At 42.7% G+C, this 21,051-nt stretch overlaps 1 protein-coding gene across 1 annotated transcript; it reads right to left on the reverse strand.

Annotated features, from left to right (window-relative positions):
* Window positions 1–461: 461 nt before the first annotated feature.
* Window positions 462–7,225, reverse strand: mymk (myomaker, myoblast fusion factor). Its single transcript, XM_034691146.1, has 6 exons — window positions 6,936–7,225; window positions 6,544–6,658; window positions 5,038–5,186; window positions 4,821–4,937; window positions 4,590–4,730; window positions 462–1,599 (listed from the first exon to the last, which is right to left on the reverse strand). Exons 1-6 carry the CDS (start codon window positions 7,071–7,073, stop codon window positions 1,396–1,398), a joined length of 864 nt encoding a protein of 287 aa, XP_034547037.1. The 5' UTR covers window positions 7,074–7,225; the 3' UTR covers window positions 462–1,395.
* Between the last annotated feature and the right edge of the window lie 13,826 nt (window positions 7,226–21,051).

Consider the following 21,051-nt stretch of genomic DNA (forward strand, 5'->3'; position numbering starts at 1 on the left):
TATTTCTTCTGGTCTCCCTCTCTTCTCTCTTTTCTTAGACCTTTCTGGAGTCCCTGAGCTCCCTTGTCTCGTAGGTTCCTCTGGATCTCTGCTGCTGTGGACGTGCCAGACTCCAGCTGCTACAACTACTACTATCCGTCTCCCCACTATCATCTCTCTCTCTCTCTCTTCATCTCCCTCTATCCCTCTCTCCAACACGGTCTCAGCAGATGTGTGTCTAACATGAGTCTGGTCCTGCTGGAGGTTTTCTGCCTGTTAAAGGAAGTTTGTCCTTGCCACTGTAACTTGCTAAATGCTGCAAAGTGCTCTGCTCATGGTGGATTCAGACTGAGTCTGAGTTTTTCAAAGTGTCTTGAGGTGTGTTGTGATTTGGCGCTGTATAAATAAAGATTGATTGATTGATTGATGAAGTTAACGCCTGTGAGCAAAGAGTCACATAGTTTCCTTTTATTTTGGATTATTACAAAATTAATAAAAACACAGATTAAAGACGGACTGTACATTTTCCATTCTGCAATAAATAACAACATATTTATAAAAGCTTTCAACAGGAACACTAAAGAGTCTGCAGAGTGCACATCAGGGACGCACTCAAAGCCAGACCTGCTCCACCAGAGACCCAGACTTTACAGACGGAGGAGTCCACCTGCTGATCCAGACACTCATCACGATGCTTCGGGCGGATTACAGACGGACATCTGGGCCGTCGCTCCAAAGTTTGATGTTCCACACGACACATTTGGCGCCCCGAGGACGCATAAAGCCGTAAAACGCATACAGCCTTGTAGTTCTCATAAACAGATTTTGCCGCGTGGTTCCTCTCCCTGAGAGAGACGGGGAAGAGAGGCGGAGGGGGGGACGGAGCGGAGACGGAGGCGAGCAGACGAAAGGTCTCCCCTGAGAAACATTTCTAAAGACAATTTATATATTCTGGAGAGATAAACCATCTGCCTGTTTGTTCTCCTCATAAATCCTCCGGTCAGTTTTACTAGCTCGTCTCATCCGCCGTCTCCCCGTCCGTGCTGTGTGTGTTCTTTGGTGCTGTGCTGCCTGTCCTCGCCGGGTCTTTGAGGGCACCCGAGTCCTGGTTCACCTCTCCTTCGTGTCCTTAAACCTCCGAACCACATCCCGGCGTTCTGTTTATTCACCCGGCTGTCGTTGGACGGGTCGCGGCTGATCTTAAATATTCTCCGGGCCAAAAAGGATTCTTGGAGTAGAAAGGAACGTCCACATGATGGTTGGTTTCCTGCTGGAGTAGATTAACTTACCAGCCACATAACAAGTTTATCAGTTTATTGGCTGACAGTTATTTGGTCATTTTCCCATTTCCCCTCCGTCTGTTCTCCAGGAGGAAGTCCTCCTACATCGGAGCGGCTGACAGTAATGCGTCGGGGTTCACTTCCAGCCGTTCATCTCTTTCAGCTTGCTGATGCTGGTCCCTTTGATAGGGGTGGAGGGTGGGGGGTTGAAGAGGGGCAGGGTGGGGGTGCTGCAGCCTCGGGTCAGCAGCTTCTCCGTGGGGATTGTCCACACGGAGCGAGACGACTTCTTCTTCTTGGACTTGTCCGTCTTGTCTTTAGACGTACCGGGGGAGATGGACTGCAGAGGGAACATGAGAGGTGAGGGGTTAGAGCGACATGAAGCACTTTGACAATAAAGAGGGGCGTCATATAGCACCCAATACACAAACAAACAACCCTGGATATTTAACCCTGTCCCTATCTTTACATCCTTTAGTGTTCAAGTTTTCAAGTAGGTTTGAAATGTTCTGGAATAACTCCAGTACATCTTCTTCTCTGTATCTTCTATAGAGGTGTTTTGGAGCCCACTGAAGGTGGTGGTTATATTGGAAAGCGGAGGTCACAGGTCGTAACCTGGCTGACTTTCAAACGGCTGCAATGCACCTTTGCAAATTCAGGAACACACTAAAGGCTGGAGGAAAATGTTCCTGCTCAAGGCTTTCTCTTCTAAGTCTCTGGAGACAAAATTGAGATTCTCACTTCAGCCTCATTCAAGTTTCAAATTGTTCTCATTAGTTTCTCCTAAAATTCACCAGGAGAAATAGTTGAGACCATGACATGAGTCTTATTTGAGACTTCAATGAGAGATCTCATTAATGGATCATTTTCTTAAATATGTTTTTTGGCCTTTTTGCCTTTATTTGACAGGACAGCTGAAGAGAGACAGGACATGTGGGGAGTAGTGAGTGGGGGAAGACATGCAGGAGATGGTTGACTGGCCAGATCGAACCCGCAACCCCTGCGATGAGGACTGTAGCCTCTGTATGCGGGGCGCTTAGACCACTAGGCCACCAGCACCCAAATGACTCCGCCCCTTTAATTATAATAATCTGTCTAAATCCGGTCGGCCCTTTTGCGGCCCATATTTGAAATAAAGGGTCGGTCAGACCTGGGATGAAATCTCTATCTGTTGCAGTTTCTCTCAAATCCACTAAATCTTTGTGAAGTTGTTTTGTTCCAAACAGACTTGTAAAGGAAGGACCAGACTGTGAAGTCAAAGAAGAGATCATTTCACATCTAAATATCTGATCTTGAAGTGGTTCAAATGTTTTAATGAGGATTGAAATGTTAATTTTGCAGGGCTCTATAAATGTTGATGAAAAGATGAGCTCAGGCTCTTTCTTTGCTCCATCTGAGCTCAACTTGAGACCCAAAAACTGAGTCTGACTAAAACAAATGGATGAGGTTAGATTGAGAGAGCTCCCTGATTTCTCCACCTGAGCTCAAAAGGAGTCACAACACCTGAGAAATACCTGAGAACCATTTCAGATTCTGACCAGATCTCCTTTTGACCTGAAAGGGAGACTAAGCTGAGACTTAGTCTCTGGAGGCAAGAATGAGAAACAGGAGACATAAGCTGTCGTCTCAGATCTTATTGTTGTCTAGGAGAAATAAAGGAAACACTTGAGATCTCCTCTCTAAATGTCTTTTCCTATGGGTTCACACTCCAGGATAATCAGGCTGGTTCTTGTCCTGATCTCCTCCTAATGATTAAAGCCAGCAAAAGCCTGATTGTCTGATGTTTGCAGACGACATGGTGTGTGATGTTCCTGTGGGTGTGGGGGGTGTTCAGAGTGATTTAGTCTGGTCGGAGACACTCAGAAGGCCTCAGAAGGAGAGATCATAAATAATGAACATGTTTAAAGGTGACATATCATGCAAAATCGACTTTTTAATGGTTCTCTCCCTGAAATCTGTGTCCCTGTCTACAAACCCCCCGAGAATGAAAAGACTCCATTCTGCCCCTGTTCTGATTTCTCCACCTTTCTGTAAATGTGTGCTGAAACCAGCCGTTTCAGTTTTCAGTGTTTTTCATACGTCACAACGCCATCCGGTCTGTAACAGGAAGTCAGAGCTCGGAGCTTGTTCAGCCCATAGACTGTATAAAATACAACTCAACCCCTCCTCCGTTTTTCATTCCCTGCACACATGTGTGCTAACAAGGAGCTTAGGAGGGAGGCATGCTAGTTGTAGGCTGTCTTAATAAACACAAAGGTCGCTTTGACTCCCCACGTCTGCAGATTTGAAGATCTAGTGGATGATTTTTATTTTTCATGGATAAGTGCTAGCGCTAGTTAGCATAGCCACATAGCTACATGTTGGTAGCTGTGTACCAAGACACACGTCGACATGCTGACAAATAAAACAACAAGAAACACTAAATCTGTGACCAATGGTTCAGAAAGGTCCTGCTGCAGGCGCCTCTCCGTCAGGATCAGATTCTGGATCAGATTCAGAGGGTTGAAGTAACGCGGGTCTGTGAGCAGCCGTGTATATTCAGCCAACATGTAAACATTAGATCAACGTGCTGGAGAGCCGAGGCCACACCCACTTCCTGAGGGGGCGTGGTCAGAGAGAAAACAGAGTGTTCTGATGAGGACTGAAGAAGAGGGGTTTACAGGCAGACCAGAATCTGATTTCAAAGTGTTTATAAACCCTGTAGTGTGTGGGGATGCTCTGAGGAGTGTGTAAAAGCCTATCAGGACGTGAGCTGACTGATGGAAGAGGAAGTAAAGACACAAACATGGCGCCGGTGAAAACAAAGTCTCCTGGACCTCTGACATGGAAGACCGACTGGTTGATTCGTGGCAACAGCATGAACGTTTATATAACGTTTCATCCAAAATCTACCACAACAGGACGGATGAAGAGAAGAGTTGGACCGAAATTCCGTCCGCCATGTTTGTTTACACTGAAGTCACGTGTTACTACGTGAGATTTGGAATATTGAGCGTGAAGAACCTGATACTCTGCTGAAGCATGGGTTAGTGTGAGGTGTGCTCTGTAGTGAACACCTCACATGATGTTATGTGATCTGTCTTTTGTAGTCATCAAGTGTGTGTTCTCTGAATGTGTGAAGCTTTGAAGAATCCTGTAACGTGTGCCGGCCTTTACTCTAAACTCAACCCAACCTGAAGAGTTTTAAAGAGGAACACTTTTGGTTTCTTGGTTTTGGAAGATGAAATAACCGTTTTCCTTTTCTACCATTCACCTTCTGTGTCAGCTCTACTCTATCCCTCCTCCCAGCCTCTCCTCTCTTTTAATAAAGAAGGGATGAATGATACGTACACAGCAGCAGAGAGCGAAGCAGCTGAGCTTGGCGGCGTTCTGTCCCGTTCCTGCGTAGCGGTTCTTCTTTGGCAGCAGCAGGATGAAGGACACGGCCAGAGACAGATGGTAGAAGCTGTGGACGTACGCGTAGTCCCACTCCTGAAGAGAGGGGAGCACAGGGTGTCATGTTTAGGTTCTCAGGTGGACTAAAGGAACACGTGTGTGTGTGTGGTTTTACAGGATAGTCACCTCAAAGTAGAAGCGCAGCATCAGAGCGAGAGCCCCGAAGCAGCAGCCTGGACCGACCTGCTGAGTGTACACCTTCTTCTCCGGGTACACCGCCCTCAGCTGCTTCATCTTCTGCAGCTGAAGTCCCAGACGAGCACCAGATACAAGAGTTAGAGTCAGAGATTTGAAAGAAGCAGAGAGAGATAAACACTGAGGATCCTTGGGAGGACAGACTCACCCATTTCACAGTGATGATGAAGACAGCGGATCCGATCGGTCCAGAGAAGATCCCGTAGCCCCAGCGGTCCTGGTAGATCCTCAGAGCGATCGACAAAACTCCAAACATGGTGATGCTGGAGCGCTGAGGTTCATCAAAGTCTCCCAGAGCTGAGACAGAGACAGACGACACGTGTGATCGAGGAGCCAAACTTAATCCAGCTCTCTGGACGGTTGAATTGGGCCAACTCTTTTCCATTCAAACCTAAAGTCTGTAAAAGTAGTATGGGAGGTCGAGCCTTCAGTAATCAGGCCCCTCTCCTTTGGAATCATCTACCAGTCAGGGTCCGGGAGGCAGACCCCTCTCTACTTTTAAGAGTAGGCTTCAAACTTTCCTTTTTGATAAAGCTTATAGTTAGAGCTGGATCAGGCTTGGACCAGGTCTTAGTTATGCTGCTATAGGCTTAGAATGACACATTGGGATCCTGTCTTTCCCTCTCTCTCCTCTCTCTGCCTGTCTCTCACTTTAACTCTTCCTGTCCCATTAAAGTTACTAACCATAGACCTTTCTGGAGTCCCTGAGCTCCCTTGTCTCGTAGGTTCCTCTGGATCTCTGCTGTAGATTCCTTTTTTGGGGTCTGTTATTCATCCTTTCTTTCTTTCTTTCTTTCTTTCTTTCTTTCTTTCTTTCTTCTTCTTTCTTTCTTTTCTTTCTTTCTTTCTTTCTTTCTTTCTTTCTTTCTTTTCTTTCTTTCTTCCTTTCTTTACTTTTGTTCTTTTCTTTTATTCCTTCCGTCTTTGTTCTTTTATTCCTTTTTCCATTCATTCCTTCCTTACTTCTTTCATTCTTAGTCTTTTTTTCTTTTTTCCTTCTTCCGTCATTCCTTTACTTTCTTTTGTTCTCACCTCTTTACTCCTCTTTTCTTTAATTTCCTACCTCTTTCATTCTTTCATTCCTTTCTACTATCTGTCTCACCACTATCATCTCTCTCTCTCCTCTCTCTCTCTCTCTCTCTCTCTCTCTCTCTCTCTCTCTCTCTCTTCTTCATCTCCCTCTATCCCTCTCTCCAACACGGTATCAGCAGATGTGTGTCTAACATGAGTCTGGTCCTGCTGGAGGTTTCTGCCTGTTAAAGGAAGTTTGTCCTTGCCACTGTAACTTGCTAAATGCTGCAAAGTTTCTCTGCTCATGGTGGATTAAGATGAGATCAGACTGAGTCCTGTCTGGAAGATGGGACTGATCTGATCCGGTCTTGATGTGGGTCTTGTTAATAATAGAACCTAGAGTCCGGTCTAGACCTGCTCTGTTTGGAGAGAGTCTGAGGAGAACGTTTGTTGGAGGACAGTCAGCTGTGTTAGTGTGTGTGTGTGTGTGTGTGGTGTGTGTGTGTGTGTGATCACATGAGAGAGTAAGCATGAACACATGTGAGCTGGACTCAAAGACAACACATGTTCCTGACAACTGCAGGTTGTTTTCAGCCTGTGGTTATGAACCTGGATTGTGGAAGTGGATCACACCGGGTCTTACCTATGAGGGTGACCCACATGGACAGAGCCGTGCCGTAAACACTGAAGTACTCCAAGATGTCATACTTCATGAAACACAGGATGGAGAGACCGGGACCGTCACAGGCGTGATAGATCTACGAGAAGACGAGTCAGAGGAAAGTTACAGAACAACCTTTACAGACACTCACTGAGTAAATCCTGGATCTGATTCCAAGTTCTTTAATTTCTGATTTGGGTTAGGGTCATAATTCTTGAAGCATAAATATCATCCAAACTTTACGTCTTTTATGAAACAAACGAAGCACAAAACTTTCACAAGGAATTGAAACATGATGGGGTCTTGGATTAAAACCATTAAAACACAACATCCCGGTCTCAGTCCATCACACCACAACAGCTCCTTAAACTCACCGCAGTGAAGAACATGGTGAAGAAGTAGACCATGGCCTCCATGTGGAAGCCCCTCTTGGCGGCCACGCTGGCTGTAGGCAGGAACACCAGGCTGCTGACGGTCGGGAGCAGCATCTTGGCGATAAACGAACCCATCATGGAGAGACGGCGAACACAACCCGATCAGAAAAATACAGAAAGTGTCCGGAGAGTTTAAGAAGTTTGATAAAAGTCTCAGGGAGAAGAAGAAGTCAGGTCTCTTAGTCCTTGTTGTGAGTGGATGAGATAGAGAGTGCACACACACACCAGCACACAGCCTGAGCACGCCCAGCTGTCCAGTTTGGCCCTTTAAAGTTTAAAGTCCCCCCGGCTGACGGGTCCACAGAGTCCTGTATGTGCAGAGTCATGAGTGGGCAGCTGTTGGCATACCAGAGCAGCGAGGGAGGGGCTGCAGGAGGCCGGGATGGGCCTCACATGTCGTGGTTGTTAAATATGTAAAGGATGCTAAAGTTGATTTCTTGAAGGTAATTATTGGATTCCATGTTCATGACTCTGCCCGATACTAATGATGCAACTTCTGGGACGACTTTGTGGGTGTCCAGTCCACTCACCAGGACTTCATGCACCGCTTTGTTTACAGCAGGGGTGTCCAAACCTTTTTCAAGAGAGCCACATTTGATGTTGTTAGAATACCTCAGGGCCAGTGGCTCCTACTGAGACATAGGAATCATGAAAGTTCTCCACAAGCCATGTAAACATTAGCTAACTATCTTCTTCTGGGGGAAAATGTTTTTCATTTCATTGTCTCATTATTTTCCTGTGGCAGGATCATGATCTGGATTTCATCACACTTCTTTTTAATGTTGTTTTTAAGACTTTTCTGACCAGCAGACAACAATTTAAGAACTAAATAATTATTTTCCTGAGTCTGAACATTTTTTATGCACAAACTTTTGTCTTTTCTGCACAATTTCATAATTTTGATCTTGTCTTGTGTTCTCTTTTGTGTCTTCTGAACGTTCAGTGTTCATAACTGGTGTAAGTGTTCACGGCATTAGTCTGGCATCCAGCACCTCGGCTAGGAATCTAGGAGTCCTATTTGATCAAGATTTATCCTTCAATTCCCAAATTCAGCAAATCTCAAGGTCAGCCTATTTTCACTTGCGCAATATTTCTAAAATTAGACACATCCTATCTCAGAGCGACGCAGAAAACTAGTCCATGCATTTGTTACCTCCAGGTTAGATTACTGTAACTCCCCTCTTATCAGGCTGCCCCAATAAGTCTCTAAAGACTCTTCAGCTAGTTCAAAACGCTGCAGCTCGAGTACTTGACTAGAAACTAGGAAGAGGAGAGCACATCTCTCCAGTGTTAGCTTCTCTACACTGACTCCCAATAAAACCTAGACTAGAATTTAAAATCCTTCTTTTAACCTACAAAGCCCTTAAAAATCAGACACCCTCGTATCTTAAAGAGCTCATAGTGTCCCTATTACCCCTCTAGAACTCTACTGCTCCCAACATGCAGGCTGCTCATCGTACCTAAAAGTCTCTAAAAGTAGTATGGGAGGTAGAACCTTCAGTTATCAGGCCCCTCTCCTTTGGAATCATTCTACCAGTCAGGGTCCGGGAGGCAGACACCCTCTCTACTTTTAAGAGTAGGCTTCAAACTTTCCTTTTTGACAAAGCTTATAGTTAGAGCTGGATCAGGCTTGGACCAGGTCTTAGTTCTGCTGCTATAGGCTTAGACTGCCGGGGGAACTGGCACACTGACACACTGGGATCCTAGCTCACCTTCTTCCCCCCAACCCCTTCATCACTTACTTTAACTCTGCCTGTCCCATTAAAGTTACTAACCATAGACCTTTCTGGAGTCCCTGAGCTCCCTTGTCTCGTAGGATTCCTCTGAGCTGCCGTTAGACGTCCTCCTGCTGCGGACGATCTGGACTCCAGCTGATACGGACGTGCTGGACTCCAGCGGCAACAGCTTCTACGACTCGTCTCATCACTATCACCTCTCTCTCTTACTCCCCTCTATCTGTCTTTCCAGACCCAACTCAGTCGAGGCATGATGGCTGTCTAACATGAGTCTGGTCCTGCTGGAGGTTTCTGCCTGTTAAAGGAAGTTTTTCCTCACCACTGTAACTAGCTAAATACTGCTGATGTGTAATGCTCATGATGGATTAAGGTGGGGTCAGACTGAGTCTTACCCTGTCTTGAGTTTGGGTCTCTGTTCATAATTTGACATAGAGTGGTCTAGACCTGCTCTGTTTGTAAAAGCGTCTTGAGATAACGTTTGTTGTGATTTGGCGCTATACAAATAAAGATTGATTGATGATGATAAAGAACATTTTCACATCATGATAAAAACATTAATTTGAAAACCTGTCAGCTTTAAGAGTTCTCGTGTTTCTTCTTTAGTGCCGTCTTGCAGAATTCTCAGAGCTTTGGCTTTTATACAAGTAGTCCATATGAAGCTTTATTGAGATGTTTCTGTTTTGACTTTAGTTTTGTTTGTGTGCTTGAAAGAAACTGCAAATGTACAGATGATTCAGAAGGTGATTAATTTATTTGCTATAAATAACACAATTTAAGATGGAAGCTTGGGGCCATAAATAAATGGACCTTGGGCCGTGATTGGCCCCCGGGCCGTACTTTGGACACGCCTGGTTTACAGCCTGACAGAGCTGATGTTTAGAAATGACGTCTATTATTGCAGGTATCGTCTGAGGCAGTCCGACCTGGAATCATGAATATGAAACATGTTTGATATTCACGAATCCCAGGTCGGTGAAGCTGTGACACTAAATCTGGCTTAAATCATCTTCGTGTGAAGCCAGTCTAAGCAAGTCGACCCAGACATCCCTCTCCTCCCTGGGAATCCTGAAGGTTCCTAGGTCAGATGGGTAAATAATCTCCACTGAGATCTGGGTCTCCTCCATCCATCCATCCATCCATTATCTTGACCGCTTATCCCGTTAGAGGTCACGGGGGGCTGGGGCCTATACCAGCTGGCTTCAGGCGGAAGGCAGGGTACACCCTGGACAGGGTGCCACCCTATCACAGGGCTAACACAGAGAGACAGACAACCATTCACACACACACACACTCACACCTACGGGCAATTTAAAGTGATCAATCAACCTGAGCATGATTTTGGATTGTGGGAGGAAGCCGGAGAACCCGGAGAGAACCCACGCCATGCACGGGGAGAACATGCAACACAGAAGGCACCCTTCTAGCTGGGAGGCAAATCGCTACCCACTGCACCACCGTGCAGCCCCCCCTGAGACCTCCCCATAGGAAAAGACAATTTAGAGAGGAGATCTCAAAAGTGTTTCATTTCTGTCTCCTAGACAACAATGAGATCTGTTTGAAAGCAAAATGAGACTATAGCTTATGTCTCCTGTTTCTCATTCTTGCCTCCAGAAAAAAAGTTGTAAAAAGTCTCAGCTTAGTCTCCCTTTTCAGTTCCAAAGGAGATCTGGTCTGAAGTCTGAAATGGTTCTCAGGTATTTCTCAGGTGTTGTGAGTCCTTTTGAGCTCAGGTGGAGAAATCAGGGAGCTCTCTCAGTCTAACCTCATCCATTTGTTTTAGTCAGACTCAGTTTTTGGGTCTCAAGTTGAGCTCAGATGGAGCAAAGAAAGAGCCTGAGCTCAACCTTCATCAACATTTATAGAGCCCTGCAAAATTAAGATTTCAATCCTCATTCAAACATTTGAACCACTTCAAGATCAGGACTTTAGATGTGAAATGATCTCTTCTTTGACTTCACAGTCTGGTCCTTCCTTTACAAGTCTGTTTGGAACAAAACCACTTCACTAAGATTTAGTGGATTTGAGAGAAACTGCAACAGATAGAGATTTCATCCCAGGTCTGACCGACCCTTTATTTAAAATATGGGCCGCAAAAGGGCCGACCAGATTTATCCAGATTATTACAATTAAAAGGGTGGATTATTTTGGGCGCTGGTGGCCTAGCGGTCTAAGCGCCCCACATACAGAGGCTACAGTCTTTGTCGCAGGGGTAGCGGGTTTGATTCCCGGCTGGTTGACCATCTCCTGCATGTCTTCCCACGCTCACTACTCCCCACATGTCCTGTCTCTCTTCAGCTGTCCTGTCAAATAAAGGCAAAAAGGCCAAAAATATATTTAAAAAAAGAGAAGAAAATGATCCATTAATGAGACCTCTCATTGAAGTCTCAAATAAGACTCATGTCATGGTCTCAACTATTTCTCCTGGTGAATTTTAGGAGAAACTAATGAGAACAATTTGAAACTTGAATGAGGCTGAAGTGAGAATCTCAGTTTTGTCTCCAGAGACTTAGAAGAGAAAGACTTGAGCAGGAACATTTCTCCTGGGTCCTCCCACCTGGACGCACCTGAACACCTCTAAAGGGAGGCGTCCAGGAGGTGTCCTTATCAAATGTCTGAACCACCTCATCTGACTCCTTTGAATGTGAAGGAGCGACGGCTCTGCTCTAAGCTCCTGACCTGATCTCACAGACCCTCACCCTCATTTCGGCCGCTTGTATCATCAATCTCATTCTTTGGGTCACTACCTGGAGCTCGTGATCACAGGTGAGGGTTGGAACATTGATTGTAGGACTCTTGATCCTAATAAGGATGAAGTCTGTTCCCTTCATCTCTGCAGAGCCATATTTAACTCTGTGAAGCACTTTCTCGGTATGAATGCCTTAAATGATCCCCTGATGTTGTGGAGGCAGCAGTTGCCCTCCTCCGCTCTCCTCTCAGCTGCTCCACCTGCTCAGAGGCTGGAGGCAGCGACACAAAGGGTGCAGTATTGCTGAGCGGTTTCTCCACACGCCTCAGATTCCCCGAGTGTTTCAGTAACCCGAGACGTCGGGGCCGAGACGGGACACGGACTCTCAGGCCTGATAGATTTGGACACGCTGTCGTGACCTGAACACGCCCTCTGTCGGAAACTCTAAAAGACACGAGCTGACCGGTCCAGTGTGAGTTATAGAGAAGAGGAACACAGAGACTCTAGTTTGTGTTTCATCAAAGCTCTGTTTATTTCAGTTTAAACACTTTGTGTACAGAAGAGCAATTTAAAGAACTTATTTAAAGGAAACAAGAAAACAAAGTAATAAAATAGATTTATTTATCAAAGAGTAAAAAATTTTAAAAAAAGCAGTAAAAGAGAAACTATATTAAATAATGTCTATATAGATTAAACATTATACAAAATTACATGAATTTATAAAAACAAAAGAAAATAAATGAGTAAATAAATAAAAAATAATTCTAATAAAAATATAATAATAATATAATTTTTAAAATAAAATAGATAAAAGGTTTAAAAAGAAAATAAATAAGCAAATAAATAAAAAATAATTCTAATAAAAAATAGTAATAACAATAATTTTAAAATAAAATAGATAAAAGGTTTAAAAAGAAAATAATAGGTAAATAAATAAAAATAATTCTAATAAAATAATAGTAATAACAATAATTTTAAAATAAATAGATAAAAGGTTTAAAAAGAAAATAAATAGTAAATAAATAAAAAATAATTCTAATAAAAATAATAGTAATACAATAATTTTAAAATAAAATAGATAAAAGGTTTAAAAAGAAATATAAGCAAATAAATAAAAAAACTAATCTAATAAAAATATAGTAATAATAATAATTTTAAAATAAAATAGATAAAAGGTTTAAAAAGAAAATAAATAGGTAAATAAATAAAAAACAATTCAAATAAAAAAATTGGTAATAATAATAATAATAATTTTAAATAGAAAACAGAGAAATAGTTAACAAAGAAAAGAAAAAGAAAAACGGCAGAAGAATAAAACATGGATACCAGAAAATAAATAAATAACTGAATGAATAATTAAGAAAGGTAAACATACTGATAATACTAAAAACAGACAGAGTTAAATCCTCTAAGACAGAGAGAGTAAACAATAGTAAATGTTAAAAATCAGCCTCTCTGAGGTGTTACTTTGTGCTCATATAAAACACTTAGCTCAGCGTAATGAAATTAGAAGCAGTCCTGTCACTGACCTGTTAGTTACATGTCACTCTCTGTGACCTTTGACCTCCCAACTGCACCACCTAGTGGGGGGTTAGTTTCTACTCTCAGTGGGAGGAATGTGCAGATGTCCCGCCCACCTGTGGGTGTGAGGTCACGTGTTACAGTGAGGTAAAGTTACACAGTATGATGAGTCTTCATTAGCACCTCTGTCATTGGCAGAGAGAGTCCGGGACTTAAACGACCTCCAATAACCTTTCACCTCAGGTGGTCCGGAGGTCAGAGGTCGAGTCCTGGGTGGACTTTGGAATGAGCCGTGAGAAAGTGGGCTGACATGGAAAGAGACATTTACAGCAGATTGTTGATGCTAACATTTGCTGCTTTAACCCTTTCATGCAGAAATTCTTATATTAAAAATATGCATATTTTTAGGGTGAGTTTAAAAATGATGAAAGAAAAAATTTACAACTTTTTACTTTTTTAAATAACCTGTGGCAATGACACTGTACACAAATGGAAGCAGTTACATTAGAGATATAGATCGTCAACTTTAAATAAAGAATAACATTTTTAAGAGAGTGAATTTTCATTTAAAGCCCCTGTGAGGAGTTTTTAACTGGCTGAGAAACAGACTGAAAATGATACTGATGCCTCTTTATGACCTTTAATAGCAAACAAGACCATCAGCAGCAACACTGACACCTTCTCTGTTGTCATTTTTAATCCCTGAAACCGCCCTGAGGGGGTAGGTTTCAGACCAGATGATGGACATCTCACTTCAGAAACAGCCTTTATTTTAATGTTTCATGGAAAACAATTACATTGCCTGATAAGGTTGACTGTTACAAGACAACAGGATGAGGTTTTTGTTGAAAACACTACTTTTGCATGTATAGGACAAGAGATAAGAGGTATCACTTTGTCCACAAGGGGGCGCCAGAACTGATACATAACAAAAGTTCCTCACAGCAGCTTTAAATATGATAATTACATTCTGAATAATTTATTTATTTAAAATAGAAAGAGTCAGGATAAAATTACTTCTCGCATGCTTTCAGGAGAAGAAAAATCTTCTGTATTTTTGAGAATTAAAAGGATTGAGCAATTATAATTATTATTCCAGGTGTATTTGGTGTGTCCTTTTTTCCCTTTAAAATGTAATTTCCCAAATTAAATATTTTCTATGGAAACAAACAATTCTGATATTATGATGGAAGTTAGCGCCGTATTGCAGAAGGAAAAAAAATATGATTTTGAGAATAAAATCATTAAATTATGAGAAAAAAGTTGCAAGAAAATAAGTTGAAAATGTAGGAGTTTATTCTCATAAACTTAAGGGAATAATCATACATTTAGAAGAAAATGTCTGAGAATGAATTTGTAATCTTAGGACACTTCAATATCAGAATATTAACCACTTTATTCTCTAATATTAATAATAATAATAATACATTTTAAAAGATTCTCCAAGCGCTTTACAGGAAAATAAGATAAAATTATACAATAGAAAGCAAAAGGAAAATAGTGCAAAAAAAAAGCAAAGAAGAGCAAGGCAGCAAAATAAAACAAAACAAGAAAAAAAAACAAATCAATTCTAGTTTAAAGCCTTTGAAAAAGGGGTGTTTGAGTCCGGATTTGAATTTTGGGTGAGTGAGGGAGAGATCTGAGGTGTGTGGGGGAGAGAGTTCCAGAGGGTGGGGGCAGCGACAGAGAAGGCCCTGTCCCCCCAGGTTCAGTGCTTGGGTTTGGTGAGAGGGGGTGAGGAGGTTGGCGTTGGTGGGCGGAGGTTGCGGAGGGATGTATGGCTGCAGAAGGTCGGTGAGGTAGGAGGGAGCTAGATTGTGGCAGGGCTTTTGTAGTGATGAGGAGGATTTTTTTTTGTAGATAAAGCTTATAGTTAGAGCTGATCAGCTTGGACCAGTTTTTGTCATGCTGCTATAGGCCTAACTGCCGGGGGAACTGGCACACTGACACACTGGGATCCTAGCTCACCCCTTCCCCCCAACTCCTTCATCACTTACTTTAACTCTGCCTGTCCCATTAAAGTTACTAACCATAGACCTTTCTGGAGTCCCTGAGCTCCCTTGTCTCGTAGATTCCTCTGAGCTGCCGTTGACGTCCTCCTGCTGTGGACGATCTGGACTCCAGCTGATACGGACGTGCTGGACTCCAGCGGCAACAGCTTCTACGACTCGTCTCATCACTATCACCTCTCTCTCTCTTACTCCCCTCGATCTGTCTTTCCAGACCCCACACAGTCTCAGCAGATGTGTGTCTAACATGAGTCTGGTCCTGCTGGAGGTTTCTGCTGTTAAAGGAAGTTTTTCCTCACCACTGTAACTAGCTAAATACTGCGATGTGTAATGCTCATGATGGATTAAGGTGGGGTCAGACTGAGTCTTACCCTGTCTTGGTGTTGGGTCTCTGTTCATAATTTAACATAGAGTGGTCTAGACCTCCTATGTTTGTAAAAGCGTCTTGAGATAACGTTTGTTGTGATTTGGCGCGATACAATAAAGATTGATTGATTGATGGGAAGCCAATGGAGGTTCTGGAGGACTGGGGGTGATGTGGTCTCTGGAGTGGGAGTGAGTGAGGAGGCGTGCAGCTGAGTTTTGTATGTATTGTAGTTTGTTGAGGGTGTTGGGTGAACCGTAGAGGATGCTATTGCAGTAATGGAGTCTTGAGGTGATGAAGGCGTGGATGAGAGTTTCAGGGAGGGGCGGGGACGGGCGATGTTTTTGAGGTAGAAGAAAGAGTTTTTTGAAATATTGTTAATGTGTTTGTTGAAAGTTAAGTGACTGATCAAAAATGATACCATTTTATTACTTAAAATCTTTTTTTAATGTAGCTCCAATTCTACTTCATATGATTACATCCCTTCGTAATTATTTCTTTTTTTAACTTTATTTAATTTTTTTTTGAATTTATTTATATTTATGGTAAATACTTGTTGTATAAGACTTATTCATTTGAGACTGCTGTAGTCATAAAAATGGTATTTTTGTTGAAACACTTACAAAGAGTCGTGTTGAGCTTTTTAAAATGTTGTTGTTGATTTGTTTTTTCTAACGGCTGAAGGTTTGTACATTTTGTGAATAAACTTGATTTGCAATGTGGGTTGAATAAATTTGAGTGCAACTGTTCATGTAGGAAATAAGATTGAAAATGATCCTTGTTACAAACCTTCAACTAACTCTGGTGCAGTACTAATTGGCTTAAGTCCTATTTAAATGACCGGGACTATTTTGTGTCTATAGGTAAATACACATCTGAGCGGATGAAAATCGTAGTGGAGTACCTCAAGGATCCATTCTGGGGCCTCTACTATTCAACATCTACATGCTCCCCTTAATCAGATAATAAGAAACAACCAAATAAAATACCATAGCTATGCAGATGACACACACATTTACATCACCATATCACCAGGGGATTATAGTCCCATACAAACCACTGAGTAAATGCATTGAACAATCAATGACTGGACGAGACAGAACTTTCTTCAGTTAAACAAAGAAGAAACTGAAATGATTGTTTTTGGAGGAAGAAAGGTTAAAGGTTACTGCTCAGCTCCAATCTGCACAGATGAAATGTTCAACCAAGCCAGAAACCTTGGTGTAGTCATAGACTCAGACCTTAATTTCAGCAGCCACATTAAGACAATTACAAAGTCCGCCTACTATCACCTTAAGAATATATCAAGGATTAAAGGACTCATGTCTCAGCAGGATGCAGAAAAACTCCTCCATGCATTTATCTTTAGCAGACTAGACTACTGTACGGGGTCTTTACAGGACCCTAAAAAGTCCATCAGACGGCTGCAGCTCATACAGAATGCTGCTGCTCGAGTCCTAACAAGGACCAACAAAGTAGACCACATCACTCCAGTTCTTAGATCTCTACACTGGCTTCCTGTCTGTCAGAGAATAGACTTTAAAATCCTGCTGATGGTTTATAAAGCACTGAATGGTTTAGGCCCAAAATACATTGCTGATCTGCTACTACTTTATGAACCACCTCGACCTCTGAGGTCATCAGGTACTGGTCTGCTTTCAGTTCCTAGAGTCAGAAGGAAACATGATGAAGCGCGTTTAGTCATTATGCTCCACATATCTGGAACACACTCCCTGAAAGCTGCAGGTCTGCTCCAACTCTCACCTCTTTAAAAATCAAGATTAAGACCTTTTATGTACCTCTCTGCCTTCCTATCTTAGATTATTTTAACCCACTTTAAATTAAAATTTTAATGTAATTTTAATATATTCTAAGTTTCCTTTCTTTTCTGTTTTATCATATTTGTCATTTTAATTATGTTCTTTTATGCCTGTCTGAATGTCTCCAATGCTTTTAATGTGTTAATGTAAAGCACATTGAGTTGCCCTCGTGTATGAAATGCGCTATACAAATAAAGCTGCCTTGCCTTGCCTTGCCTTGCCTTGCCTTGCCTTGCCTTGCCTTGCCTTGCCTTGCCTTGCCTTGCCTTGCCTTGCCTTGCCTTGCCTTGCCTTGCCTTGCCTTGCCTTGCCTTGCCTTGCCTTGCCTTGCCTAACTGTCTTTAATTTAGTTTGCTCAATAATTATTAAAATTCTGGAGAACAGAGAATATCCTGCTCGTGTAAACCTGTTGTTCTGACTGTTGGAGGTTACTTTGGTTTTATTTATCTTCCTCTCTGACAGCTTTTATTAAAAACTCTAAATGAAAAGCTCGGCCTCTAGGAAACATCTAGAGCAACCTTTAAACTCATGTATTCCTCTTCTTAATCCGATTTTTGTGCTGGTAGATTGTAAGGAGGAAACCCCAGATCCTCTAATCCAGGAGAGTCTGTGGCCCGTGGTGACTTTCACCTCAGGACCCCTCAGTCCTAAACAACGCGGGTAAGTGTGGGAATGTGGAGCAGACTTCCTGGACGCATCTGAAAAAACACCAGGCTTCCTTTTGATTCAGTATAAATAGTGGTGACCTCTGACCCCCGGGCCTTCTTTCAAAAATAATTGGAGGGCAGTGCTTATGTTTTGAGCCAGACAGTCACTCAGGACAAACGGGAGCAGTGTGTGTGTGTGTGTTGTGGAGCGCTTCACCTCAGCTCTGCTGTTGTACCTGCTCTGTAACGCTCATAGTTGACTGGGATTCTGAAGATGTTGATTTTACTCTCACTAACCGTGATTATTAAAAACAGGAAGTTATATTATATTATTATAAGTTCAGGCCTTTCTTCTCTTTCATCAAACTTTAATTAAAACTACACTTTCTCTGGATTCATTCCTTTGAAGTAAAGTTTGAAGAGAGCATATAGGATGCAGTACTTTGTCCACAGGGGGCGCCAAATCAAAACAAAACGCATCTACCTGCGACATACAACCAGTTAGCCTCTTGCTAACCTTGTTTGCCGATTGAATCAATTCGTGATGTAACAGGACAACCAGGCGAAGGTCCAATAGCAACTAGCAAGAAAGGGACGTATCGCCACCTACTGGAGAGGAGGCAGACGTATTTCTGTCTTGTATACTTGTACAAAGACTGCTTCGTCAAATCACAACAAACGTTATCTGCAGACTCTTTACAACAGAGCAGGTCTAGACCAAGGGAGAGGTTCCAGTGGCTGGTGGTGAAGCTTTCAGCAGTGTGACTGCCCCCTGGTGGCTGGCTGCAGTATAGGTCAAAAAATCTGTCTCCCCCATTCATTTGAATGGAGGAGCAGTCAAACTTTAAAAAATAAATACATGTGGTACGAATGTTTCTCACATCTGTATGCTGTGGTGATATGTAGTTAGTATCTGAGTGTTTTGTGTTCAAGGCCTCTTTTCCTGAAAAGTTTCTTTTTCGTTAGATATTAGAGTTTAAAAAACAGGGTTTTACTTCCTGTTTGATTCACAGCCGCCGGGGAGGGAAACAAAGGACACACAGCGTCTTGTGACGTCACGCTGTAGGGCGGAGCTTATTACAGTGGCTTCCCAGGCTCTGGCTGCACAATGGCGGCGCCCAGGAGAGGGATTTTTTGGCTTCAGAACTGTACAACAGGAAGAGGCGGAGCAACGCTGTCCATTTTTATTTACAGTGTATGGTCTAGACCACTCTATGTCAAATTATGAACAGAGACCCAACACCAAGACAGGATCAGACTCAGTCTGACCCCACCTTAATCCACCATGAGCATTGCACCTCACAGTATGGAGGTCGTCTACGGCAGCTCAGAGGAACCTACGAGACAAGGGAGCTCAGGGACTCCAGAAAGGTCTATGGTTAGGGACTTTAATGGGACAGGTAGTCCAGTTACCGTAGCTCTTCTTAGCCGTACTGACTGACCTTTTGTTTTCAGTTGAACGTGTGACCACAGGAACATCCAGTAATTGTTACTCACATCAGAAACTTTCCTCTAAATTGCATCAGCACATTAAAAGTGTGACGAATTCAACAGCGTCACCAAAGACGGATCTGATCCCGCTCTGCAGTGACTCATCCTGGCCTGGCTTCATCACGACTTCCACTGTAAATACTTTTGAGAAGCTCCCAGGTTCCCAGGAACATTTCTGAGCCGTGCAGGAACTGATGGGTTTCATCTTTCTTGGAGCCGGAGAGAAAACCCTGCTGGTTGTTTGGACTGGATTTCAGAAAGTGAAAAAAAGATACTTAAGCAGCCAGAGTGTGGAGAACCTCAGGGCTCCTGCAGAAAACTCAATTTCTACTTCATACAGAACATGACTCTTTTTAATCTCATGAGCCGATAACAGGCGGGGCTTATTATAGCAGACATAGCAGTTCTCTACTCTAAGAGGGTCCTCTCAGAGCACTAAGGGGGAATAGGTACCAGGGGATTTGCTCGGAGCTGCCTCCTTATCTTTGGTGTAAACTCAAGCGCGTCTCTAGTGGGTGTTGGCTTCAGCTTGGGTTGCACGTTGTCACTGATTCTCTCCGTGATGTTCGTGAATGGGAACTCAAAGTTCAGTCAGAGATCAGGGAGTGTCCACTTCAGGGACCTCTGGATTGCCTCCCTACTCTTTGCAGATGTCACAGTTTTCAGTTGGGATGAGAGTCAGCATCTCCAAGTCTGAGGCCATGGTTCTCTGCTCCACAACAGTGGGTTGGTTCTTCTTCGTGGGATGTACGTCACGCCGTGATTACAACCAGAGGAATCACTCTGGCTTCCTTCAGCGGTATGAACCTGAAACAGAAACTGATGTTCTTGTGATGTTCTTGTAATTAACGGGTCTTCAGTTTGCTGAAATAACAACATCATGATGCAGATTAGTCCAAAGTCCAAAGTCAAGCTTTGTCAGGTCTGTCCTCAAGAGGAGAAGAAAACTACGTCTACAATGTTTGTTTGTTGAATGGAGGTCTATGAAAGAGGATTAGAGACACTGATGTTTCTTTAGCTCTGACCTTCTTCACAGAATGTTCCATTTGTTCTCAGAACTCTGACATCATCAAAGACAGAATTCTGACATCTTCAAAGACAGAATTCAGAATTCTGACATCATCAAAGACAGAATTCTGACATCATCAAAGACAGAATTCTGACATCATCAAAGACAGAATTCTGACATCATCAAAGACAGAATTCTGACATCAAAGACAGAATTCTGACATCATCAAACACGAACTATGACATCATCAAAGACAGAATTCTGACATCATCAAAGACAGAATTCTGACATCATCAAACACGAACTATGACATCATCAAAGACAGAATTCTGACATCATCAAAGACAGAATTCTGACATCATCAAAGACAGAATTCTAGAATTCTGTCTTTGATGATGTCAGAATTCTAGAACACCTGTTGTTGCTCTCCATACAGAATGTTTATTCCACATTTTTATGTTAAAGTCAAAAGTAAAACTTCCTCAGGTATTTCCTTAAGAGGAGAATTAAACTTATTTTTAAATATTTGTCCTATTTGACCCATCATGGCAGTAGACTGTATATATGATGGACAGCATCGCGCCGCCTTTTCCCATCTTACAGTTTTGAAGCCAAAATATCCCATTCCAGAACACTGACATCTTGTTTCTGCAGCCAGAGTCTGCGCAGTAGGGAATTTGTATTTGTGTGTTTCCACGGTAACAAGCTCCGCCCTACAGCGTACCGTCCCAAGGTCCTACAGAGTTTCTCTCTACGGCAGCTGTCAATCAAAG

This window comes from Notolabrus celidotus, chromosome 9, assembly GCF_009762535.1.
Source record: "Notolabrus celidotus isolate fNotCel1 chromosome 9, fNotCel1.pri, whole genome shotgun sequence".
Lineage (NCBI taxonomy): Eukaryota > Metazoa > Chordata > Actinopteri > Labriformes > Labridae > Notolabrus > Notolabrus celidotus.

Bases quoted from the DNA above. Each gene is read 5' to 3' on its own strand.
- mymk (XM_034691146.1), bottom strand. From the start codon at position 7,073: ATGATGGGTTCGTTTATCGCCAAGATGCTGCTCCCGACCGTCAGCAGC. The intron at 4,731-4,820 runs GTGACTATCCTG...CCCTCTCTTCAG, and splicing joins TGCTGCGCTTCTACTTTGAG to GAGTGGGACTACGCGTACGT. The intron at 1,600-4,589 runs GTACGTATCATT...TTCCCTCTGCAG, and splicing joins GCTTCGCTCTCTGCTGCTGT to TCCATCTCCCCCGGTACGTC.